The 27,023-nt window shown below is 41.5% G+C and overlaps 1 protein-coding gene across 1 annotated transcript in view; it reads left to right on the forward strand.

Annotated features, from left to right (window-relative positions):
- Positions 1 to 26,747, forward strand: part of LOC102694373 (nucleotidyltransferase MB21D2) — a 39,135-nt gene extending 12,388 nt beyond the window's left edge. Inside the window, exon 2 of the mRNA XM_006637871.3 lies at positions 24,131 to 26,747. Coding sequence (XP_006637934.1) covers positions 24,131 to 25,392 — 1,262 coding nt within the window. The 3' untranslated portion in view covers positions 25,393 to 26,747. The remainder of the gene's footprint in view (positions 1 to 24,130) is intronic.
- Positions 26,748 to 27,023: the final 276 nt, after the last annotated feature.

Below are 27,023 nucleotides of genomic sequence, written 5' to 3' on the forward strand. Positions count from 1 at the left end.
ATGGTATTATTCATTGTAAGTCTTATGTGGGCTTGTATTGATTTTATCATCCAAACATTCCTTCGAATGTAATTATTAATATAAACCTTTACTGTAATTGGATGTGGTAACACTGTGCATTGATATAACAGGAATTTCACGTAGTGTGTCTGGTATCGAACATAAGGTGCCCGTTTTTAACACTGACCAACATCACTAAAGTTTGACTTGCTAATCAATCCTTACTCATGCTTCCACCTTGAGATGTTTTGCAATAAAATAAAACTTTATTAAATAAACCTTTATTAAGAATAGGCTTGGACAACAAAAACAAGAAAGTGAATCATGGGATTCTGCTCATATCAAGGAACGCATGAGTATTTCAGAAAGAATCTGACATGTTTGTTTATGCATCATCTGAACCTCAATACTGATTGGGAGGGTGGAGAGCTTTTCCTTTGTCTGTTAAACATTGCCTGTTCATAAGTGGTACACTACTGCTTATTTCTACTGAAAAACACAATACAAGAATTTTACTTTCTACATATAGTATACCTAAACACTATATAATACCTTTAAGCACCTTTGGGTTGTTAGTTGGCTGGTTATTTTCATAGATAATTAACATTTCTTACTGCAAAAGAGCTTCAACATAATAAAACGGATATGTATATTTGATTCGTTACTTAAGCCTCTATTTCTTTGTTTTAATCCAGAGTGGGACCCCTATGACGTGCTCTGGTTTCAGAGCTACATTTCAGTGGAAATGCTGTCTGCCAGTGCTGCTCATTCATTAACAGATCTGAGGGCAGTGAGAAAAAGAAAAGTCAGGGGCAAATGATCATCACAAATTAGGTAGTGCTGCCAGTGCAAGACAGCTCTTTTTAAAAGACCTCTAAATTTCTCTCCCACTGCATACAAAATCCCAGTGGCTGTATCCCAGAATCATGCGATTTGACCTTTATACACCAAGCACTAATACCGCAAATAGAATTCACTCAAGCTTGCATTGGGTAAGACAGCATTTTACCAAATTTTGCATCTTTACCACAGTCTTATCCCCGGGAGGCAGGAGAAACTGGAACCCCGATGTTGGCTCTGCTGTGGACTTTGCTTACTTGACAAATTAAGAAATGGAGGATTGTATTTAGATCAGGGGTCCTGGAGGGCTGGTGTCTCTATGGGTTTTCATTCTAGCCGGGTCCACATTGACCTGAATCAGCCCTTTATTAGCCTAATTGAACCAGGACCAGCAGGACCAGGACTGGGCACCTCCGCGTTAGGTTTAGGAGATGAAATGCAGCCTGGAAGGCTTTTGAGTTTCACAGGCATGAGCCTGTTATGATTACTAGTACTGATTAATTTGGCTGACTCTTTTATACAAAGCAACTTACATTTACAGCATATATATTATCCAGCTGGCTGTTCAGGTGAAGTATCTTGCTCTAGGTCTGACCCCACAAACTTCCCCGTATAAGTCAGGAATCCTAACCACAGCTCCCCTTGAGTTAACCTGCATTCTGAATGACAATTCTGTGTATTCACTTTTGGAACTCACTGAAAGCTTGCATGATGCTGGACTGAAATATTTAGAATTGTCTTTCCATTGTGATCAAATGGGGGAAACAGTTTACCATCCTGCTTCAGAAGAAGTTGCACGTGAAGAGAACACAAAGGCATGTTAAGGTTTTGTTAGGGGCTGGCGCTGTCAGTGATCACTAGAGTGGTTTTCTTCGTTTCACGCTGAGCAAATCTTGCCATGCGCCATTTAACAAATCTGTAAGTCATCCATCGATCACAAAGGCTATGGAATACCGAAAATGATTCAGACCTGCAGCATATCAAATCAAAGAATTATGGCGCTGCAATAGCTCCTGTGCTATAGTTTATGGAGGCTGTTGTTCCACAGTAATTGATTTATTCTGCCCCTTCGTGTGATCCCTGGTATTGTGACATTTTCTGTTAGTAATACACCCCTTTTTATTTATGATTAATACTAGATGGGCACAAGCTGAAGAGAATTTAAGTACTGGTATCTTACGTTGCCATGCGCACAAGGCCATTTTTACCTACTTCAAATAACTGACTGGTCATGTGGGGTTAAAAGCAGAAGGAACGAGAGAAAATGTCCGCATTAGTACTGCATTAATATTTGATAGCGATTGTCTGAGCTCTGGGAGGAAACAGCTGCCGCACCTGTCAGGACCTGTTCTTCCACAGTGTGGTCCCCACAGCTCAGAGGATTTGCGTGGCCTCGATCGAAAGCCCTGTAGTTAATTTACAGTGGCGACCTTACATCACTGTAGTCCGGAATAAAAAGCACAGGGGACAATGAGGACATCTGCTTCCCCTGAACTGGGCCCGGTCATCTGCCTGGATGAGGGGAGAGAGGAGTGTGGTTGTCATTGTTAATCTGCTGTCTGGCTGTTAATCACCTATTGTCCAGCGCTCTGTGGTGGGGGAGGGCGAGCTGAATTTTTTGGCTCCGGAGTGTTCTGATTTAGTGCTGACTAGGGGCGAGTGTTCCAGAAGAAATCCTGCAGGACCGGGCCATTCCCTGGGGGAAACGGAAGTGTCAGAGAGGACCTCAGCCCTTTCAGTTGCTGGCGGCATCTTAAAACTGTTTAACAAAACACTCCAGTGGTGCTTCTTGCCAGAAAGCAATCCCTGCTTGAATTCATAGCTCCAGGGTGTGAATTATATAAATTCTATTGATCTTATCCTCCTGTCTTATTCTAGTGTACTGTATGTTCCTGACGTGGAATATTGTTTGCCCTGACAGTCCTGTTGATGACAGTTGTGTTGCATTGCAGGGACGGACTCACCAATAAAACTGTTTTCCCCTAGGGGAGGATAATAAAGCGGTAATTTTATCTCAATTTTCTTTATTGTTTTTAAAAAAATCGCTCTGCTCTTCACCGCGAGGGACAAATAGGCCAATCTGAATCTCGAGGGCCTGAAGCTGTTGAGGAAGGAGGGCTGTAAAAAAACTGATCGGAGTTCAGCTCGAGGTTCGAAGTGCCCGGCTCCACAGTGGTTCAGCAGGTGGGGGCTGCTTGGAGGGTGGGTTCTGCACTGTCGTCCAGAAGCCCCTGCTTCCAGCCTGGGGTGTGTGGCACTAGCTTTCTGCCCGGGACATGCCAGGTGGCAGCTCACAGCTGGCAGAGCGCCAGCGTGGGTGAGTGGTTTTCAGCTGACCAGACACATTAGTGACTCCTGCCGGGTGTAGGAGGCTAGCCAAAGAGAGACGCAGTAACACCCCTGCAGAGTGTCAAATGAACGGTCAAAATCCTCCTTCTTTCTGTGCTGCACGTGGCCAGAAGCGGTAAGCGACGATGATGAACAAATTTGCAGTTAGAAAAATTCTAAATTCTGTTGTGCAATTGAAACGAATCGTTGCTTCCTGATTTAAAATCGCTCCCCCTACGTGGGGAAATGCCATCACAGCGGCATTTTAGCAGGTGGTTTCAAGTGTGTTGATCATGGGAGCAGGCATTACAGACATGCTCCTGTCCTGTCGATTGGCTGTTTTTTGACACTCCCTGGCACAAATCCTATGGTAGGTCTTCCAAAGCCAGCCAATACATCTCTTCTTGTCTGCAGAATCATCAGGCTTTAAATCCTGCACTGAAGCTTTGGCTTCAGTTTGGCACAAATCATGCTTCAAACACATTTTCTAATTCTCTTTTGTTCATGTGATATTTCTCTATTGTGTGAAATAGCTTTAAAAGCTGCCAGTGGCCATCAGTCACTGAAATGGGCCCATCTTGCTAAGTGGGCTTGCATTCATTGGCCAGCATTTTGCACCTACATTTTCTATCATCCAAGCCAGTAACTGTACAAACCAATTGATGGCAATGCTTACTGTTTTTTCATTCTAAATGATTAAGCTGAAACGTTCACTTTCTGGTTGTTAATGACAAAACTGTTTCTTTTCTGTAAGATTTAATATTGCTGTTGCCTTTTGAGTCTTAAATAATGCTTCTGTGCATAGAGTTTCTTTTTCTTCTTTTTTTTTCTGCATTTTAGAGCCTCAGACTGGTCTGATTCTCCTTTGGTTTGACTGGGTGTTTAATGCATAGGCTGTATGTCTCGGGTTATGCCTTGTTAAACTGACGCCATGCTTGATTTAATGTACTGCTGTCACGTGCAGACAGACTTGTTAACGTTAATGGGATGAAGTCTGGGATTTTCTTCGGTAACCAAATTCACCTTTAATTTAATCAGTGCCTGAGTAGTGCTTCCTGAGATGATCATAGTGTTAAAAACCTTTTAGTCACAAAGAAATGTTTGAAAATACCTTACTGTGTATGGAATGCCAGAGAAAACCATTTAGCTGTGGATCTGCCTGATTTATGCAAAATCATTAAAAGTAATCCAGAATATTAGCTCATTTTTTTAAATGAGGAATCTGACTGTAAGTTATTAGGTCTTTCACATTTTGTATGCCGTTTCAGTTTGTCTGTATTATGAGTACCTGAAAAATGGCACACGTATGTCAGCATTGTGAAGGCCTGTTCTTTCAGAATGGTGAGAGGGTGAAATTGTGAGATCATGTGTCCATTGAGACTTGCGTCATTGTCACATGGCTTGTCCATTGGTGTTAAAATAAATAAAAACACACACACAAAAAAGAAATTTTGCTGGAGCAGGCTGGTTGCAGATAGCTGTAAACCGACTTGGAGAAGTCCTCATCTGGCGGCCAATGACTATATACTGTACATACACACGCACATATGTACTGTATGGAATATAAAAGTGACTTTTATACCAGGCGACAACTAGCCTACATGGTTCTGAATGATCGAAGCAACTGTGGCACGGCTTGTCAAAAATGTGTTCTGAGCTGCTCTAACCTTGCCTCCTGCTAATCGATGTGCCCGAGGGGGTAGAAGCTTCGGCGGCTGAACTGAACAAGGAGAAGGTCAGGGCGTCTGCAGCAGTAACTGATGCACAGCCACAGAGGGAGGGCGTGTCACAGCTGAAGGAGCACTACCGCCGCGCGGCTGTCTCGGCGTACCTGTCACGGCTACCAGCCGGCCGGAATCACAGGAGCACAGGGGGTCAGGAGGTCAGAGACACAGCCTGCATTGATGCTGGAGGAGCTGTGGAAAAGAATCTCGATTGCGATTCTACAGTGTATCCCTGTTGATTGGCTATTAACTTCACCTATAGTAATATCCAATGATATTCTCAACAATAATGATTAGAATGAACAATAATAGAGATTTTAGCCTTACACTGTGTATCCTGCCCTTTACTTTCTAACTTGTCTACATATCCTTTAGAATCAGTCAGTCTGCATGTGAGAAATATGATCAGCTGTGCATCATTTATGGCAACACCTAATCTCCATCAAGTGAAATGGAAGTGGGAGCTTTTGACTCTTATTTTAGCTCAGGAAATTCAGATAAGTAGAAAATTACAGTTAGAAACCTGTGGGGGATTATCTTATTTTTTGCTTGACTTTATTCAATCTGAGGTCTTTTGAATCAAAATTGGATCAAGGAATGCTGTCTGGAGCTTTACTTGTAGAGGATTTAAAATGACACAGCTTCCAGTACTGCACTGGCCTCTGAGCAGACATAAGCAATTCTGTTTCTTGTGTATGTATCCGGATTGAGTCATTAGTCAATCCTTGTGATTCATTTATGGCTGAAATAAATATTAATTTCCCCCAGATAGAGCAGCTTTTTAGGATCCATTTTTGTGTTAGTTGATCTCTGATGTTCTCTTCCCTGATGGGTTTCATTTTTAGCTATTTAGTTAAATTAGCTAGTGTATCAATGAGATAAAATCAAAGGTTGCAGAGGTCTCTGGTATGAGTCATCAAGCCTGGTTGTCAAATTATGACATTTGTAGTCTGTTTATTTTTGCAAAGCATTTGAAAATACCATAAATATGTCATTTTGTCTCTTTTGAATGTCAACAGGATAATACAAACTCAGTCCGTTTTGGTGAAATTGGGTCAGGTCTGCATCTTTCAATAACTGTTTCTCTTATGGTTGAAAGGTAAGATTAGGGATACCAGACAATGGGAAAACATTGGCTGCTCCTTCAGCAAAGCAGAATGTTTTCCTTAGTTTTTAATCTAAAATATAAATGTAGATCTAATAAATCATTATGACCTTTTAAAAACTGTAAGTGTGTAGTGGGAGTGCTTAATTTTATAGTGGTGCACTGTCAATCGCAATTATGCAAAATAAACAGTAGGCACTAGTTAATATTTGTGCTTTTCATCATATAACAGTTGTTCACTGTAATGACCAATCAGCCAGGCCAAAATGTATTGTGCTGGCAATTTATTTTATTTTTGACTTCCATAAAAGTAACAAGCTGCGTGAATCCAAACAGGATAGAATTATTATGACAAGAAGCTGTGGAGGGGGAGCATTTACATCTGCGAATGCCTTTTCATTCACTGCTCGCGATCTGTAAAAGACGCCTCAGAGACGTGGTCTCCCACAGATTTCATTATGGGGACCCTGACAGGGCTCAGCAGCAAGAAACAAGTCCTTTCTAGCAATACGATCGGGTGATGTAACAGTTCCCAGGTTCAGGGCTGACACCGTAACTGCGGTTATTAAGTGTGAAGAGAAATGTGTTTGTGGAGTGAGGAAATGGCCCTGATCAGGCTGTTAGCGCAGCGGTTGTACCGTGGAGTTTAATGTATGCAAATGACAGGGTGCTGTACTTGCAGCCCACAGCTCAGTTGACAGCAGTATGGGAAACATTCTCAGAATGCCAAAAGGTTCTGACTCTCTCTGAGAGAGAGCGCCAGCGCGGAAGTTCAGATCATTAAAGCCGCCGTTCCCATGCAAGATTTATTAAGTTGCCTGTCGGGAACATCATTAGCCCTCTCCTCGATGGAGTGCGTTGCTGCTTCTTGAATGTTTGAGGGTGCATTTCTACCGGTCGGTGTTTGTCAGTCGCAGGCTGAGCGTAACAGTCCCACGAAGAGTGTGCTGGTCTGTTTCCGACAGCTTTAAGTGATGTCGAATGGTGGCAGTGGCACACATCTACTGGTTTGAAAACCTCACATTGTCTCATCTGAACTGAGCCCCCGAGGATTCCGACTCTCTAAATTAGAAAAGTGCTTGTAGAAATGAGTTGAATGACGTCTTTAAAGGACACATCATAGCTGCAGTTGTAGGCTGGAGGACAGGCTTTCCTCCGGGGGTTGAAGATAAAAGGGGGATACAGTGATTCAAGCTCCAGCTCTCTCACTGGCTTTCTGTGCATTCCTGTAACACACTTTACTCAACATCGTCTTACTCTTCGTCCTCTGAACGAGACAGTGTCAGTGGCCTTTTATGTCTAAGCTGCACATGTTTTGATGGGTCTGTCACCCCCTCATTTTTGTGTAAAACGCACTTTGTAAAAGGATCTGTTAATGATTAATGTAAAAATGCCTCACAGGTGTGAAAATGTTTAGCTGCCTGGGAAATATCTTTATATGCCTATTGTTGTTAATCCTGAATTTCTATAAAGTGCAAACAATATGAAGACTTAAAGAGAGGAAGAAAACATACGGAGGATTAGAGTAAATGCCTTTGATCTAATCCATCTATTTGATCAATTCTGTACATATTACATGTCTTAGAATTCATTCAATATCTGCGAAACAGTACATGTGTCTCCATATGTCGTCGATAAGGACAGGTTAAATGCCTCACAAATCTGTGGTGCGAAAACGTTTGAGATGAGGTTTCCACACCTCCTTTGCGGTTCTTCATGTGATTTTTTTTAACCGACACTTGTATAACTCAGAGCTCCGCTAAGCAAGTGTGATCTCAAAAACGAGTTCTGGAATGCCTCTGTAAGGCATTTCTGCAGCTGTTCCCCATGAAACAAATGACATGGCATAAATATTTGCCGTACTGGGCGCTGTATCTTTGCCTTGTCTCGCAGCATGTGAACCCTTGTCTTGCTTTTGGGTGTGCCCCCCTTGCTATGCGTGCCGACGGTGGAATCGGAATTGCTGTAATTACTCACTGGCTGCAATAGCAGTCTGAGCTCCTTGCAAACAAATTGCGGTAGTGAGCCATTTCATTGCAGCCCTAGATTAATTAAGATGCTGGTTGTGTCAGTGATCAGTCCTTTCTGTTAATTTTACAGATGTAGCAGCTCTGACACACTCCCCTGCTTTAATTGGTCCCTGTGAAATCCAAATGGTTTCTTCGCTGCTGCAGCCTCCTGTAACCTCTGCATGCATTGATGCGGCCTCTCCAGAAAAAGCATTGACCCCTACCTGTTTAATTGAGCGTCATGCTGTGCCATTCCGGGTTTGTTCAAGATGTCTTCTGCAGCTCAAAGATAGATGTGTTTCAAATTTTGACAGTCTTCCTCTCTTTTTATACAGGTAGCAGCATAAAAAAATCCAATATCTGTATTTGCCGCATTGATAAAGGACAGAATCCAATGGTGCTGTTTTCATCTAGCTCTCTCTTTGGAAGTCACTTTAAGTGCATCCAAGGAAAATCAAGCAGGCAGTCTTAATTCTTTCAAACGAGGCCAGGATGTTTTGAGTGAGGGCAGCCCAGAAGAATTCTATTGTGGAAGAAAAAAAGCCAAGTACACCTCACAACCTCACCGTTCCAAGAGCTTTATGGATCGAAATCAAGCTTCAGTGAGCGTCCAGGTTAAGTGTGATCTATCGGAACAGGTTGCATCTTGATTCATTCTACAAAAGACATGTTTCTTTTTTCTTTTCATATTGCTGCAAGTGGTTATAAGTTGAAAGAATGAATGAAGTGTTCTCTTTTGGTTCTGAACGGGATTTCTAACTGCCCATTAGCTCTGCTGTGTCTCCTCCTTCATCTCAAGCCCACTTGATAAAGGACAGGATCCAATGGGGGTTTGGATGTTGGCGGGACTGAAGGGGACCAGTAGACTCCCTGATGGGATTGTCTTTGGGCCATAACAGAGAATTGCAGCAGAAATTGCAAAAAGCCCAAGAGTTTGCACTAAAGCTGTTTGCATAATGATTAAAATGTTTAGCTTGCAAATATCCTCCCCTGCCTCATTTTCCCAGCTGACACACATTACTAGACAGATATACAGAGTGGAGTGAACAGGTTTGCTTTCATGCCTATCTTGTCTCTCCCATCACCTTGAAATGTGATGCTTGGCTACTTTCTAATCAAAATGATAAACTAGTGATCTCACATGGTTTATTTTGTATTACACATTTCCTAACAGATGAGTTTAAGCAGGTCTTCCCTAGTGTTACAGTGGCTATGCCGTATGTAGCCTGTTTGGTTGAAGGGTGTTGGTGTGTAATTTAAATGAAATGTAAGTGAAAGATCTGCGCTTTAGTGATCTCGTATTTGTCACGAAGGAGCATGTTTCGTTTGCCTTTTATTTTAGATTTGTAGTCTTGAACAGTGAAGATGAGGAGAGGACTTGATAAAAGTATTCAAAATCCTCAAAGGCAGTGACAAAGTCAACCCAGCAGATGGTCCTCAGAATAAACAGTGAAACACCACCCTGAGGGTACAGCTGGAGCTACATGGAAGTACATTTAAACCTGAGAATAGGAAGCACTATTTTACCCAAAGGATTGTGGGAGTTTGCAACAAACTAACTCAGCCATGTTGCTGAGGCAGATACCCTGGTTTCTTTAAAAAAAACAGCTGGATGAAATCCTTAGATCAATTAACTGCTAACTACCAAATGTACTGAATGGCCTCCTCTCATTTGTAACCTTTTTAAAAAACATAAAATGGCAGAAAAGGAATGATTAAGAACTCCTTTAGCATACAGAGCGGGCCACATGATGATTTATGACTGATACTTGTACAAGAATAGTTGCTACAGTTTTTGACCATGGTTTATTTCTTTTTTTATTAAAGGTTATATCACCACAAGGAATGCAACATTAATTTTACAAGCTTTTAGGCTCTGTAGTGATCAGGACATCCTTGAACTGACTTTGCTAGAAATATGAGATTCCTTTGGAAATTATACTACTACTGACCTAGTGCTTTCACATTAGTATTGGGCTTTTTTGTGTATGAGATACTCTAGCAAAATGAGGAAAGGTCTTTTATGTATCCTGAATTTTTAAAAGGTTTGGTTTTGTCCTGACCTGTAATGGACTTAGTTGTCACGGCAGTGCTCTGTAATTTGTCTTCTGCATCCAGCATCTCACTTTACCCCTTAGCTGTTACCCTAGGGAGCCTGAAAAAAACACTGCACTTTCTGATAATGTCCCATGTTTAGAAGACCTCTGTATAGATAATATGAGGATATGAGGGATTAAATCCTGTGACAACCAATTGGGGTTTTAATGGTGTACATTATTAATCTGTGAGTGAGCAACCACACTGGAAATAGTTCTACATTTTCTGTGAGGGAAATGTTTCAAAATGGATGTAAAAAATGACCTGTGCAGTACAATAGAGAGAGGTCCATTTTCCACTGAAACATGAAAACATCCCTTAAAACAAACTAATCATCAATCCAAGGAAATAGTACTTCCCCAGTATCACTATCAGTATGAGTATCGGGGAAATCCTTGGAATGTAGAATAGTCTGACCATTCATGTTTCTGTTGCTTCCCCTGGAATTTGTATTACAGAGGAAGTTGCTTTGGAATTTCTTTGTTTAACAATCATCCTTTCATAAATAACTCTTATTTCTAACTCTAATATCAGAAAGAAAACAGCCAGAGATTAGAAGGAGAAGTGAAAACATCATTCCACTTCGTCTGTAGTTGAAGACAATAATGAGGGCACAGAATGTACTGTTCTGCAGAGAAACCAGTCAGAAGTTTACCCCAGAAAACAGGCTGTGTAAACATGAAGGGAGCACACAAGATCTCCCCACAGCCAGTACTCTCTTTTAACCTTTCTCTGGGTGTCTTTGTTGACATTTCACTTAAACTGGTGTTTTGATCACAGATTTTGATGTTGTAACAGAGAGATATTTTTACTGTTGTTTTTATGACGCTATATGAAAATATCCATATAACTTTACAAAGGAGTGCTAAAGCAGTGTTCTGTCATGAAGAGTTTGACCATTTTAAACCTTCTTATTAAGTGGTAATGATTTTTTGGTGTATTTTAAGTTTATCTGTGATTCAGTCCACAAATAATTGGATTTAATCTGAAGCCATTTTTGTTTTCTCTGTACTAACTAAACCCATATATCTTAACCTATTTTTTGAAAGAGATGTACAGTAAGCTTCTTACTGAAAAAAAACTCTCAATATGGTTATAGGAATTACAATTTCTTGCTGTAATACCCTTGTTTAATCAAACCTGGTCTTTTCTTAAGTACCGAAAGTACTTAAAGGGAACCGAAAGTACCGAAAGCACGAAAGGGATTATATTTCCCAATTTACTGTTTTCTGAGATGCCATGGTGTAGTGTATGAAGTAGAATAAAAATAGCTAAATAAGTGAAGAGCAAAGTAAGGGCTAAGTAAACAAGGACTGGGGTTTGGGATTTGGCAACCCTGTCTTCTATAATGGTCAGAGTTTAGTGTTCCCTATACAAGTTAATGGACACAAAAGCGATTTCAGAGGAGGTCAGAAAGAATTGTTCAGTTAATACAGGGAAGGGTTTTCATGAGAGGCTAGCCAGGAAGAAAACATCTGCTCTAAAAAGATCATTGCCGCCCTTCTCAAGTTCACCAAAGAGCACCTGGACGAACCACATGATGTGCTGGAGCATGTTATCTGAACAGACCAGACAAAAAATCTTATTCTTGACGTGAGAAATGTTTTGTGGGACAGAAGCAAAACAGAAGAGCCTCATTTTGACCATCAAGCATGGGTGTGAGAGAATCATGGCTCAAGGCTGCCTTAGTGCCCCTGGTCCCTGGAAGACCTGTCATCCTTTATGGAACCGTGAATTCAGTGTTGTGTCAGGAAAACCAGGAGGAGAATGTCAAGCCATCCATTCCTCACCTGAAGCTGAGCTATGAATGGCTCATGCAGCAAGACAATGATCCTAAACATACAAGCAGATCAGCAACAGAATGGCAGAAATTTTGCGTTTGGCCAAGTCAAAGTCCAGGCCTAAATCTCATTAAATTGTTATGGCAGGACCTTAAATTGAGCTGTTTATGAAAGAGACGCTCAAAGGTCACCAACTTAATTAAATTCTATAAGGAAAAATAGGCCAAAATTAATTATTTAAATTAATACAATCTGATGCAAGAGACTGATAAACAGTTACAAGGAACACCTAGTTAGTAAGTCTAAGGGTTCATATAATTATTCACGTGAGGATCATTTTTGTTGGGTTGTTTTATTAAATTCAAATGTATCTTGTCTTGTGTTATACTGTACATTAATCTTGATCTTTTCTTAAGGCTTTGATAAAGATCTGATTTTGTCTAAAATATTTGAGAACACAGACCAATCTGGGGGTTCCCAGACTTTTTCTTGGTGCTGTTCTTTTGTGCATTCGTGAGTATAAAAGAACATGGCATTTTGGCATTTTCTTTGCTGTCCTACTTTTAAACTGTGGTTGAGCACAGTTGATTCAAATAACTCAGAGGTAACGTAACACTGCCTATTTGACAGAGACGTAGGCCTAAAGAGAGTATGTGGTAAACCCTAGAGTAGTTATTTTTGAAGAGGCCTGTGGAGCCTTTTTTAATGCACAGCTGGCCCTGGTAACAGAGAACAGCAGAAAACCTGCGGTGCCCAGAGATCTCTTGGGGCAACTGAATTGCTAAACATTTATGCTGCACTGTCTTCATGGCCTGGAGCATCCTGATGTCATCAAGTGCTGATGGCCACATGCTTCAGTGGTCTTTCCCTGTGGAGTAGCAGTGCCAGTCCCATCAGGACAGCTCACCACCTGTAACCATTGTCTCCATCTAACGCTGTCTCTATTTTTAATTTGCATGCAAACATATTTCCTTAGCAGAGCAGTATTCCACAGCTTTAAACGTTAGGCTAAATAATGGCCAAAATATACTTTTCTGTCAAGAAATTCTAATGAGAACAATTTAACATAATGTAGAGTGTGCTCCTGTTCATCTCCCTGCATCAACAATACATCTACACGTGTGAAGTGCTTGCATTTGTGTGGTGCCTTTCATCCCAAAGCAATTTACATATAGGAGAGGACACACTTCACCCACCACTGACGTTTTCTGTTGTGGGCATATTTTTAAACTGTTTCAGCTCTTAAAAGATCAAAAAGGTTTTGTAATTGGTATAAACTCTGTACCAATTTCTGAGCTTGAGGACTTCCCTCATTCAAATGAGTTGCCTGAAATGAGCAGTTGGATCTTTGCAGGAGGAAAATACCCCCTGTGGGCATGTCCAGTGTAGCAGCAGCCCCGCTTCCTGTGGGTGTGTCCATCAGAGTATCACGTCCATTGTGGGTGTGTCTCATATAGTGCCACTCCCACCTTTCTGGTCAACATTTGTTTATCAGCTAGTGAGAGCTACTTAAAACTGATATCAAGTAGGTTACAGTGAGGACTGACTGACAAAATAAGTTAAAAGTCTTAGGAAGAAAGAATATCAAGTCAGTGATCAAGTAGCTCTGGTACTGTGAAGAGCTCAGCTGGAATGGAACCCAGCAGATAGTGTTCCTCCAGGACAAGGCTGGTAAATAATGCCTTAGAGGTCTTCATCCCAGAACTGATTAGCTCTTTACAGCTAACAAGATCAGACAATGGTGGCAGCGTTGCTGTCTGTGGGAAGAACTGCATTATATAAGATATAATCTTGGTCAAGGCCAGTGCTTCTGGTGTACTCGACTTTCTTGGTGGAGCCCTTTTGCCAGTCATTGTGTTTGCTGTAAATTAGAAAAGCACAATTACACTATATTAATACCACTATGTAACATGCATCATGGACACCATCCTGCTTAGGAGGTTAATATGCTCCACAGATAAGATGTTGCAGTGCCCAGTCTCTTAAAGTCTCAGGAGTTTTCTAGAATGGCGGGGGATTCAATCTTTTGCCAGGGGCCTCCTTGTCAAAATATTGCTTCCTGAGTGAGAATCAAGAAAAGATTGCAAATAATGCTACATGCTGTTAATTAACAAGTGTTGCAGACAGCTGTATGGGCCAGTGGGTTCTGCATAGGTCCCGTGAAAGCATGAACATTGTGTGTGATGGGGAAAAGGGATATTTTCCCTTGTTTTATTGGCAGCTCCTTGGACAGTCTATGAGGAATCTCGAAGTTGGGTAGAAAAGGAACCTTAATTCCTGGTGTATTTCAAAGGGATCTGAAGCTGCAGTAGCCCAGTAACTTCTTTTGTGGCTGCTTGCAGTGCTGTAGCTGTTGTTAGTGATTTTCTTCAGGCCAGTGGTTAATCACTTTTAAAGCCGTCCTGTTTTCAGCCCTGAGCACAGGGAACGTTATGTTCGGCACGTTGTTATGAAGTTCATCCAGGGCAGCAAGCCTCATTGTTCTAAAGATGCAGCATAGTGAGTGTCAGCAGTTTCCATGGGACTCCGAGTTCCTGTAGATCCAGGTTACTGATCGCAAACTGAGATCATGGCATCACTCTCCTCTTTCCTCCTGTCTGTTCTTGCTCTGTTGGGATTTTTTTTTAGTTCTGCATTCACTATCCTACAGTCCCTTTTGAAGTGCTGTCACAGTGGTTGGACCCCTCAGTGTACAAATCGTTTCTCTTACAGAACTGAAACCTGCCTCAGGAGTTATAGAGGCAGACATGTTTTGGCAGAAGGGATGCATGTCACAAAACTCTGTTTCAAACATCAAGATAAACTCCCTAGAATTTGGCTGGTGTTACAGTATATGGGTTATCTATGATATTTCATTCAGGATGTGCCTTATTGCTTTGCGGACTAGGAGGTGGTGCTTTGTGCTCAATGATGACAATCTGTAATGCATTATGGAGTGGTGATTTTCTTCACTGGGGTGTTAACTCTGGACTATCATAAGGGCTGTTTTTCTTATTTAACATTTTCATTTAATAAGCAGATAAAAACATGATAAATCGTGGTTGGCAATGCAGAGTTCCCTTTCTTACATTAATACTAGAAGAATTGCAAAATTTATGAGCTTTACAGTCTCGGGAGAATATTCTACAGCATTGGCTCATGCACTTCAAAACTTGTACAATTTAGATGCAATAGTAGGGTCAGTGGGTAGAAACTAATTACAAATTGAGGGGAAACCCCATTCTGGCACTGGCAGAGCTGATGAGAGCATTGCTTGCAGCAGTTTTATTCATTTGTGACTGTATTCACTGCCATGGGAATAACATACAGTAGGTGTGATAGTTTTGTGATTTGTTTTTTCGATGTTTGTTAAAAGTTGTGGCTTGCTCTTCTCTGGACTGATTCCAGAGCAGCAGCACATTTTTGTAACAGTGACCACATTTGCACACTCTAGTCTGAGGTACTGTATTACTAGTGTATTGTTTAACATAACATCCCCAGATTTACATTCTGTACCTCTAACGGTGTGTTATGTTATTGTTTTCTGGCATAGCCTAGAAATTGAAATCATCAAAGTATGTTCCAAAGTATTTTTCCTCTTCAAGCTTTAAGCTTTCCCATCTTAAATTTATTGTTTTTCTGCAACCTGTCTGTAACACTCTGCAGTTTGTCTGCTTAAGTATCATCTGCCAGATGTTTGTCTTATAATGTCAAAATCATTTTGATTTTCCCTTCGTGCTTCTACTGCTTGCTAATCCTCTTATTTCCATCTCATCTGTGAACTGACTAGTTTCTACTAACTAGATCAGAATCTAGATCATCAATGTAAATTGGGAAGAGCAGTGGTAAAATATTACCTGTGTGGTGCCTGTGGTACCCCAATATTACACTATATTGGAGCTTTCACCCCTTATCTGTATTCTGTTTTTTATTCATTTACTAGGCTTCAATCTGAAGACATGCATTTTCTTGAATGCCTACTGACTGTCAGATGAGAATTAGTCTTTTACGAGGAATAAGAATCTTTCTGAAACTTTAAATCCTGTATGCCACATTGTATCATGTAGTGGACAAAAACAAACACCGGTATAAAGTCTCTTAATAGTGATGTGGCATCATTCTTCCACGAGCTTGTCAGTCACTCTAAAATATCCCACAAATGTTCAGCTGGGTTCAGATGCGGTGACTGAGAAGGCAATGACTTATGGATAACACCAGTGTCATGTTCATTAGATCATTGAGCGGCCACACCTGTTGTGTAAATGGGGCATTGTCATCAGGACACCCCTCCCAGCATGAAGAAAATACTGCAACATGCAATCAAGATCACTCAGTATCATTAAGTATTGATTAGCACTGACCTTGCCTTCTACAGTAAGTGCACCCAGACCACACCAGGAAAATATGCAGCTCATCATTACAGAATCACCAGAACCCTTCGCTAATTATTATAAAGAGTGTGTTGGAAGGCAGCACTCAGGCTGTAGGTTGATGCCTCATGTCCACCAGGCCTGTCCAGCATTTTTATATACAGTAGGACTCTAAACATGCTTAGAAGTTATTTGCTTAATTAGAGCACGTCTCACAGCTGTGCGGTAGTCCCTGATTTCAAAATACTTGTTGTCCTTCATTTATCCAGACGTTTCCATTTTTTGTGCACTGACGGTGCACCCTGTTTGTATCCATTACAGGTCAGTCCTTGAACATTTGTATAGCAACAGATATTGGACTAAAGTTGACAATAACATGATTTTTTGTGTCTGTGCTGGCACTGTAGGAACAGCGATCTGTTGTACTTCGAAGATAATTTTGAACAGTGCAGTTCAGAAATGAAGTGGTAAGCACAATTCCAAATCAGGTGTCTGCCACCAAAAGAAACGTGCAACAGCTTCTCACAGGGTCAGAAAAATACAATGGCTTAAACAATCTCTTTATTATAATTGGTTTGAGCCATGTGACATACTTCACATATGAGGCAAATAAGCAGATCTTGGAGATCACCTGTGCTGAACAGCCTGCTGAGCTCTCTGTTCTAGAATACCTGTGTGAACAGCCTACTGAGCTGTCTGTTCTAGATTACCTGGGCCAAACAGTTGTCTGGGTTGTCTGTTCTAGAACACCTTTGGAAGTGATTTAAAAGACAGCAGATCTTTAGGACCAGCTGCTTCAGTTCCTGCAGATATGATATGTGCCTGACCTCTAGTGGACACATTTAAACCTATGCCCAGATGCTTCAGTGGCTGGTTTTCCAGAGTGGTGCAGTAAAGATCCCCAAAGAAGATTACAGATGAGACCAGGCCATCATCCAACCTTGGACGGATGGAGGGTTGAGATTTATTTATCTTAATATTTGCATCTTTTACATTTCTTCCTTCCTGTGTGGGTTACCCAGAATGCAGCTATTCCTGATCACGTTTGTTCTGGGAGCAGAGGCAAGTGATTTTCTTCACTCAAGCAGTTTAGAGAGTTTTTTGTGGTGAAACCTCCCAAAGCCCTGTAGCTCAGTAGGAACAAAGAGCTCCATAGATCATAGATTTAAACTCGGGTGTTCTCAAAGTCTTTACAAATTGTTGATTTAAAGGTGATCTACAATCACAGTTAATTTAGTTAGTTCTGTTAGTCTGTTTTTGACTGCAAAACCTGTCAGGTTCTGGCTCTTCAGGACTAGGGCTGGTGCCCTCTCTTGTGCAGAGGAGCTCCAGATCATCTTCTGAGACACTCTCATCATCCAGCAGCAGTCAGTTTACCTTCCAGCAGCACTTGCTTTACCTTGAGCTGCACAGCATTCTTGAGACTGTGATGCTAAATCTCTACATTTGTTCATGTTAAGAGCAGGAAATGTTCTGGTTGATGCTTTCCTTACAAAGCTGAATGCTAGCGCCATCTTGTGTTCAATTTTGAGGTAACTCCAGAAATCCACCAAATGAGATTTGCTGAAGCTCTGAAAGGTGGTATAAAATAAAAAAAATATATTGTCTGTTGATGACGCCAAACTCATTAGAGCTGTGAAGAAAAATCCTAAAATAACAGCCAAAGAGACTGCAGACTTTCTCCAGAGTGCAGGGCTGAAAGAAGACTTTGACAGGAGAATATTATAAAGGCTACATCATCCAGGTGGATGCTGCACATTGGTGGTGGTGGAGGGGAGTCCCCATTACCTGTAAAGCGCTTTGAGTGGAGTGTCCAGAAAAGCGCTATATAAGTGTAAGCAATTATTATTATTATTATTATTATTATTATTATTATTATTACACTACAAGATTTAAACCTTTCTTCAGCACTAAAAACAAAAAGGCCAGGTTTGCATTGGCAAAGAAGCACCAAAATAAGCCATAACATTTCTGAAACAAAGTTTTGTGAAAAGACAAGATGAAGATAAACTTGAAAGTGAAGGAAAGGCAAAAGTGTGAAAAAAGAGAGGTGATCCTAACTACACAACCTCATCCGCGAAGCATGGTGGAGGATGTGTCCTCGCTTGGATATGTAAGGCTGCCTCTTGAACTGGCTCACTTGTCTTTATTGACGATGGCAGAAGCAGAATGAAATGTGCAAAATTTGCAACTTTGCAAAGTTGTATTTTTTTAACATGCGTCCATTCAAAATCCATCTATGCATTTTCTAACCCCATTATGTGAATCAAGGTCACAGGAGAGTTGATTCCTATCTTGACAGACAATGGGTACAAGGCAGGGTACACCCTGGACAGGATGCCAGTTCATCGCTGGGCACAAACACAGAATGAACATACTATCACCAGGGCCAATTTTCCCAGAAGCCAATTAACCGGCCAGTACTGTATATTTATGGACTGTGAGAGGAGACCAGAGCACCGAGAGGAAACCCACACACCCTGGGTCTGGAATTGAACCCAAAGCCCCAGCACTGTAAGGTAGTACTGCTAACCACTGTGTCACCCCAAATGAAAATCAATTTCCCTCTATGTGTGGAGGGAAGAAAAACACACTGAGCTCCGCAGATCTGCTAGATTTATGGCCTGTTTGGCCATGAGGGTAGAAGATGGATTGTCCCATTACTCTGTGTCCCTAATACGTTGAACATGTTTTAAGCATAAAAATGTCAGCTGGAGAACAGACTGACACAGAACCATCAGAGACTGCAGATTAGTCACTTCGCCTATTACCAAGGATTGTTTTGTCTTTTTAAATAACATATTACAAACCACGAAGCAATCCTCACACTCACAATTCGTCCAGGGTGTGCACTGGTCGTACAGTTGTTTTTGTTTGTATAGGTGTAAATATAGAATGACCTGGGGTGAGGAGTCTCTTAAAGTCACACAGATGGCGTGGGTGTGCATAATGTGAATTTGAAACACAGTGTGGCTGTTTCCAGCCCCACATATCATACATACTGTTAATGGGACACCTCATGTTGAGTGATTTGCTGCAGTGAATTGTCAAGGGAAAGTGAAAGAGAAATCAAAGCTCTGCAACTCTGTAGACCAGTTATTGAAACAGACTCTCGACAGGCTCCCAGTTATTGAGCAGTGGGCTGAACGGCAAGAATATCACAGTAGAGCCTACATGTCAAGGTTCCCCTAACACTTTTATTAAATGTACTTTGTTCTTAAGAAGAAATGCAAAAAACATTGATATGGAAACTTAAAAACGTTTCCTGAGTGAAATGAAATCTGTACTGTTTTTGTTTTCAACACAAAGGGGGTAGTGGTGGGTATCATTTGTTGCACACTTGTTTTACAAAGATTCTTATTTTTTACAGTAAATAAGGCAGATACAGTATTGCATTGTAGACAAATGTGGTAACATAAACAGATCTTCATCACTGTAGCCTAACAAATTGTAACCTTCTGGAGGTATCTTCGATATTAGCAATCAGATTTGGCTCTAGGAACCTTAAACTTTATTTTCTTTTGATTTCAAGTGTGTGTGCCTTGAAGTTAGATTAATACAAACTGTTAATAATTCAGGCCTCGGTAGAGAAAGGTTTCTGCTTTCTAAAGTCACTACATTTCTAAAGTCAAATAAAAGAAAATATTGTAGGCTGGCTACTCCTGGTCTGAGAAAATGCACAGTCAGGATATTTAAAGTGTTTTCACTTGACTGCTTCATAAAATGAGACGTATAATACATTTCACAATTAGAATTTACTGTAAGAAAGGGTACAGATGTCAAGTAATCAGTGCCTCTTTTCCTTATTCCTTTGCAACTGGTTTATTGATCAAAGGATTTAATCCAGACATTTCTGGAAGGAACCCAGGAACTCTGCTTCACAGCATGGCTGGGCAGTGTGTTCCACACCCCCACACCTCTATGTGTAAAGAATTTGTGGGGGGTCTTCAAGTCTTTGTTTCACTAATAATCCCGAGGTAGTTCAATAAGTTAGGTTAAAGGCATTTAAGCGGAAATCAAGCCTTTTACATGTTTTAAAACATTTATTATATTCAGCCCTTTAAAACAGTTTTCATAGACAACCACAGCATCTTTTTCTAAGATGGTAGTGTCATGACGAATTCCAAACCTGCCTGTTTTAGTTTGTAAAATGTGTCCATAAAACCACTCAAGCTTAAAATGGGTTACAGACTGTTTCCCGAGTCTTCCAAATGATCTTGTAATCTCACTCTGACCTCCACTGTTAAACAAATGAATAGTGCATAACCCTAGTAATGTCATTTTCAGAATTCTCCATCCATTCAGGTACTTTAGAACTGTTTAATTTCAAATCTCACCACAGCAGTTATAGCTAATGCCAAGAATAATTTGTTCATCTGAAGAAAAACCAAAATGTGAACCTCTGCATTTCACATAAGTACTTTTTGAGGACAAGTTCCAAGGACATGGTACAAAGCCAAACAATCTCTTGGTCAGTAAAACAACCATAAATATTTTACTAAGATTATAGGATCGAAGCAAGAAAGTAGTGAAGTAAAAGCGCTCTGTTGCCCCAGCTAAGGTTTTAAATACCATTACTTGCACTCTGTCAGCAGGATTGCTTTAAACTGGGTAATGCAACAGCTTAAAAGTGTTGCAGTGAAAGAAGAGTGTCTCTGCATTTGTGCCTTGTTGCAGGAAAGCAGTGTGGAACAGTGGTTAGGGCTCATGACCTGGAACTAGGGAGGTTGTGGGTTCGATTTGTTGGTGCTCGGCCATTTTATAAATAAATACATGTTTTCATGAGATTGATTTAAAGAGTTTTTCCTCGTGTTTTTCATAACAGAAAGCAAATAAATTAACATGTAAGAACATATCCAATTACGAAGCACTATAATAGAATAGTTTCCCGTAGCTATTTTTGAAGAGATGATTTTCATTCCGGGGTCTTTAATTCTGCCTTTTGTACTTTTTTTAAGGTGCCTTTTAAAATCCTGCGTAAAAAATCTAAAACCTCTTTTTTAAAGAAGACGTCGAATGCTTCATCTGTAAAATACCTTTGATTAGAACCACACAGTAATGCTTTTAGAAGTACAGTTTCCTAAAGCCTAACATCCTGACAGTCTTTTTCCTTTAACAGACTTGGTTTAACAAACTGCGGTAGAGTGTACTGTCAGTTGGTAAGCGCAAAATGCTTTGTCATGCTTGATTTTGCAGATGGTTCTCTGAGCTTTTTTTTTTGAGGTTTACAAAACATTATGCGTACTATTGCGCATTATTGAACATGGCATGGGTGCCAGGAGTTACAAGGCTTAAAATAACACAGACCACACACCCAGGGGATCGTGGGAGCTCAGCAGGGGGTATGGGTGCGAAGTCCTCATCTTCCTGTCGCACAGAGTGTTGTTTCTGGTGCCCTGTATGTCACGGACGTCCAAAGGGACTAACCGTGGGGAGCAGGAGAGCGGAAAAAGACCCATATGCGTAGCCGGGCTCATTAGTGCAAAGAGTTCAGGAATGCCGTATAGAAACCTATGCCCTCAGGGAGCGGACGTGGGGCGCCCTGGTGCTAGGCGGGTCTCAGGACATCCGAACCTCAATGCTGAGCGAGGACAGAGTGCAAGACCCGGAAATATATAGCCCAAGGGAAAGAGAGGGACAGGAAGGACAGCAGACCGGAAACTAGGGACAGGACAGAGAAGGAGCGCCCTCTGGCTGCAGAGGGCGTGACACTGTAGTCTGCACGTTAGTAGCCAGGGGAGAGGTCTGGGTTTCAGGTTGGAGGGCCTTGAGTGTGGGGAGTGACTGCTGTGCACTCCTCCTGACACCTTCATGGTTGTGAGCTCAAGGCGTCTTTGAGATGGTTCGCCTTTCGAACCCAGACAGAGAAGGGCACTGGAAGGGTAATTGCCGTGTTTTTTTTTCACTGCAGCTGTAACACTAACCACACAGTAGTCATTTCAGAAGAGAAAATAGAACAAGCAGCACGTGATGGAATTTCAGATGTCAGTCACTGAAGTTGTTGTTCTTGGTGAATGTCTCTTCCTATTGCAAAACTTGAGATGGGCTTGGCGGGGGATCAATGATTCCAGCGCGCTGAGGTATGCAAGGTCATCCACCCACACAAGAAGCCGTGTTTCATATATCGTCTGCGCTTTTGCTGCTATTTCAACCCTTGCTCTTAACACATCCCAGTTTCTACAATAGCTGCTTTCCCTTCAAACTAAAACGGCTTCCACTGGAAATAAAACTATTCTTGAAACTCATTTCGACCAAACAATGAAAATGGCGTCACACACTGCTCTTAAGCCCGCTGGTGTCCTTTCCATTCTTATTCTCTCTCGTGATATCTTTTTTTGCAAGTAGATTTAATATTACCCTGAGAGACGTCCTATACAGAAACAACTTAAAAGAGACATTGAAAAGGCAAGCGTGATCTAAGGTAAAAAAATATGCCATTTATAATGAGGCTTTTTGTTTACCAGCAGCAGTGGGTTTCGAACCCTGGTCGTGGATTTTCCACTCCTAATGCTCAGTTCTCTTTTATTTTTCTCTTGCATCACACCACTTCAGTGATTATCATCCACACCTGTTTCCAGTAATCCTCAAAACTTCAATGTAAACCAGCTTCCCTCTTCACTCACTGCTCATTTGTGAAGTTTGCTTCAGCCTCAACTTTCGCTCTGCTCCTGTTGTATTTCCTGCCTTTGGTTTTGACCCTCTCCTGTTCCTGACTCCGACAAATGTATTTTTCTCTTGGATTTGACCTCCGCCTGATTTTTTTTACTTCATCACGGCCTCGTGTTAGTGTTCATGTTTCCCGGAGTCTGACCCATACCTATCTCCACTGCTGGCCGATGCTGTCACAGAATCCTACTTAACCATCTCCGCAAGCTTCTGAGCATTGTTCACAAACACCTCCTGTTACTGGGAGGTATACAGCATATGTGGGTCCAGCCCAGACGCACTGGGGTTGGAATACCACCTGTGTCAGGGGCCCTGACTGTGATAAAGATGCAGAAGGAAACTGGGAGCGCAATCAGATCCAGCTTTTACTATCAAATGCCCTCTATTTCCCCTCTACCAAGGATTTGAATCATTATCCACAAGCAAGGGCCTTGACCTGATTATAATTCAATGGCAATGCCACACGTGGAACATCCTGAAATTTAAGAGCTATATTTTGCGATTTGACTTAGACACTGTTGGCTAGAATTTTACAAATCAAGATTATACTTTGTATGTTGCCATTTGAGAAAGGTACCTGCCAAAAGGAATAATTAATACTAAAATTGTTAGAAAGTCCTGTAGTTGTCCTTCACAATGAATCTGAGAATTAAATGATGGGCAATCGATTTCTCTTTCACTTAATTCTTGAGGTTAATTTCTGTAAAAGGCCAGAAAAAAAGCACGAGGAATTATTCAAGTTGTAATTGTTCTGCTGAAAATGATAATTACTATGCTTGTGACAATGACACAACCTTTTTTCCATGGGCCATGAAATTTGTGGTTAATACTTTATCAGAATGTTCCAACAATGATAATAGCACTTTATGTCCTTGCTATGAAGATGAAAAACAATGTCAAATAGAATTACATATTTATTTTGGTATAAATTCTAAGTATTTCTTTGGTTGATATAGAACTTGGTGTTAGTTGGAATAATGCTGAATAATACTGCAAGTTGACTCGTGTCAACTTCTGAATATGTGTTGTATAATCCGAAGTCCCATTACTGTGCTGCCAGATATGTTCAGTTTTATTTTAGAAGGGCAGCCTTTCTCAAAGTTATCATGGGATATGGGTCTTAGAGTCACACTTAAATAGAAGCTACGTGAAAATCTAAAAGAAGGTTCTGTCAGAATTGGAGATACGTCATCATGCGCAGTGACCCATACTTCTGTTTACTCTCCTGCAGGGATGGTGCAGAAGCTGGACCAGAAACTTCCTGTTGCCAATGAATACCTCCTGTTATCCGGCGGTGTGCGCGAAGGGGTCGTGGACATGGACTTAGATGAGCTCAACGTCTATGCCAGGGGCACAGACTACGACATGGACTTCACCCTGCTTGTCCCAGCCCTCAAGCTGCACGACCGCAACCAGCCTGTCACCCTTGACATGCGCCACTCTGCCCTCTGCCACTCTTGGCTGAGTCTGCGGCTCTTCGACGAAGGGACCATCAACAAGTGGAAAGACTGCTGCACCATCGTGGACCACATCAATGGGGCAACCAACTACTTCTTCTCTCCAACCAAAGTTGCAGACTGGTTCTATGAGTCTATCAGCGTGGTGCTGGTGGAGATCCAGAAGAAGCCACAGAGAGGGATGCCCAAGGTGGAGAAGGTGGAGAAGAATGGCACCATCATCTCCATCATTTTGGGGGTGGGCAGCAGCCGGATGTTGTATGACATTGTTCCTGTGGTGTCCTTCAAAGGTTGGCCAGCAGTGGCCCAGAGCTGGCTGATGGAAAACCATTTCTGGGATGGCAAGATCACAGAGGAGGAGGTCATCAGTGGCTTCTATCTGGTGCCTGCTTGTTCCTTCAAAGGTAAGAAGGAGAATGAGTGGCGGCTGTCGTTTGCCCGGAGCGAAGTACAGCTCAAAAAGTGCATTTCCAGCAGCCTCATGCAAGCCTACCAAGCCTGTAAGGCCATCATTATTAAACTTTTATCTCGACCCAAAGCCATTAGCCCTTACCACCTGAGAAGCATGATGCTTTGGTCATGTGACAGACTTCCAGCTAGTTACCTCTCCCAGGAAGACTTTTCAGCACATTTCCTTCTCGGCCTCATAGATGACCTCCAGCACTGTCTAGTCAACAAGATGTGCCCCAACTATTTCATCCCGCAGTGCAACATGCTGGAGCACCTCTCGGACGAAACCGTGATGTTGCACGCCCGCAAATTGTCTTCTGTCCGGTCTGACCCAGCTGAGCACCTGAGAACGGCCATCGAACACGTCAAGGCGGCCAACCGGTTGACCCTGGACCTGCAGAGACGCGGCAGCTCGTCCAGCATCCCTTCCCCGCAGTCGGATGGCGGCGAGAGCCAACCGGATGATCGACTGGCAAAGAAACTCCAGCAGCTCGTGACGGAGAACCCGGGAAAGTCCATCTCGGTGTTCATTAACCCCGATGATGTCACGCGGCCCCATTTCCGAATCGATGACAAATTCTTCTGAGCCCTTTTGTTGCTTTTCTATTTTGCGTTCTCGTGATGTTTGTTCTAGAACGTTGTGAAGTACGGTGTACTGTGTCGGTGTCCCGTTTTTGTTCCTGAACCCGGCAGAGAGTGCTGGTGCTGGGTTTGAGAGACTGAGAGAGCGCGAGAGACTCTGTGCCTGCAGGGGGCAACGTGCGTTGCTCCGGAGCGATCCGCTGGTAGCGTAATTCAAGTCCAATTCGACGACAGTTCAGCCAGAAAAGACTTTTAAGGGGGAACAACAAATGCATTGTACAATATCCTACAGTGATTGTTTTTTGCAATTTTTGTGAGGAATGTCTTACTAACTTTTGAGCCATTTGAAAGTATGCATAGCACATGTCAATGTACAAAGAAATGGTGTGGTGGGCGAAATCTCTCCCATATTCTGTGGAATGTTGTACACTTTACAAACACCTTAGCTTACTCTTAGCCCTTTTGAACATGGAGAGGTTCGCTGGGAATGAGCTACTTGCTTTAAGGATTCAAGCAGTTTTTTTCTGCATGAAGCTTCTCTGAGGCAAGGCGTAGCAAATCTGGGTAAAAGGTGAGAAATTTAAATTACACTCTCAGTAAGCTTTTTCCTCCTCACATAATCCTATCTGTTTCTCTTTCTGTTTGTGTGTAGTGTCTTTGTGTGAAGTGAACACTTAGAGTACATGCCAAAAACGCAATTGAATCTGGCTAAAGGAGCGACGCCTGTCATAGCTCCATTTACAAGTGCAATTAGACCGTTCGGGTTTTTAAATAAACACACACATGGCCTAAATATAGCTTTTCCTTTAATCAAAAGATTGTGGTTGATTAACTGCTTTGAATGGCAGCTTGTGTGGAAGTATCTGCTATATTACATAGATTTTAAAGTTCTCCTTTTAAAGTTGTAAGAAATTGTGCTTCATTTCCATGATAAGTATACATGAGGATGCTCATTCTGTCTGTGCACTGTAGTTCATTTTTTGCGGGTCTTTAAAACACTTGACATGAAACCTTAGATGTAATTCCCATGCTATTTATTTGCTGCTATTCAGGTCTAAGATGAATAAAGTTATATGATGCTGTTTAATTATGCAAATTCCTTTAATAAAAAGACATCACGCATATAAATACAGCTTGGACCAGTGTTTAGCTTACTGTGTATATTGTGACCTTTACATAGAGGACTTAGGACAAGAGATCTGCACAAGGTGAGAATTTGCCACATTGTAGCAGGAAGCTGATGAGGAACCTAAATCCTTTCGACTTCATTCATCCAGTTCCCAAGAACTATAATGAAAGATGAGTTTTATATATATATGTAAATAAAGTGACACTGTAATAAAGGGAATTCATATGAGACTACTTGTGGATTTATTGTGCTCCATTGTTTGTAATGAAAAAGATGTGTTAAAAATGACAAAAAGACATTGGCCTATCTTTTCTCCTTTCCATCCATCACTCTCAATATAAAGAGTGTTGTACTGTGGTATACCGTGTATATTAGCTAACGAAGGGAGGAGAAGAGCTGGAGACTATTTCTAATGCATGAGAATATTTGTAGAAAATGATTTTATTTGACAATGGTGCCTCCAAAACCTTGGTTCAACCTCTAAAATACTTTTATCTTAACAAAAT

The sequence above is a fragment of the Lepisosteus oculatus genome, chromosome 13 (assembly GCF_040954835.1).
Source record: "Lepisosteus oculatus isolate fLepOcu1 chromosome 13, fLepOcu1.hap2, whole genome shotgun sequence".
Lineage (NCBI taxonomy): Eukaryota > Metazoa > Chordata > Actinopteri > Semionotiformes > Lepisosteidae > Lepisosteus > Lepisosteus oculatus.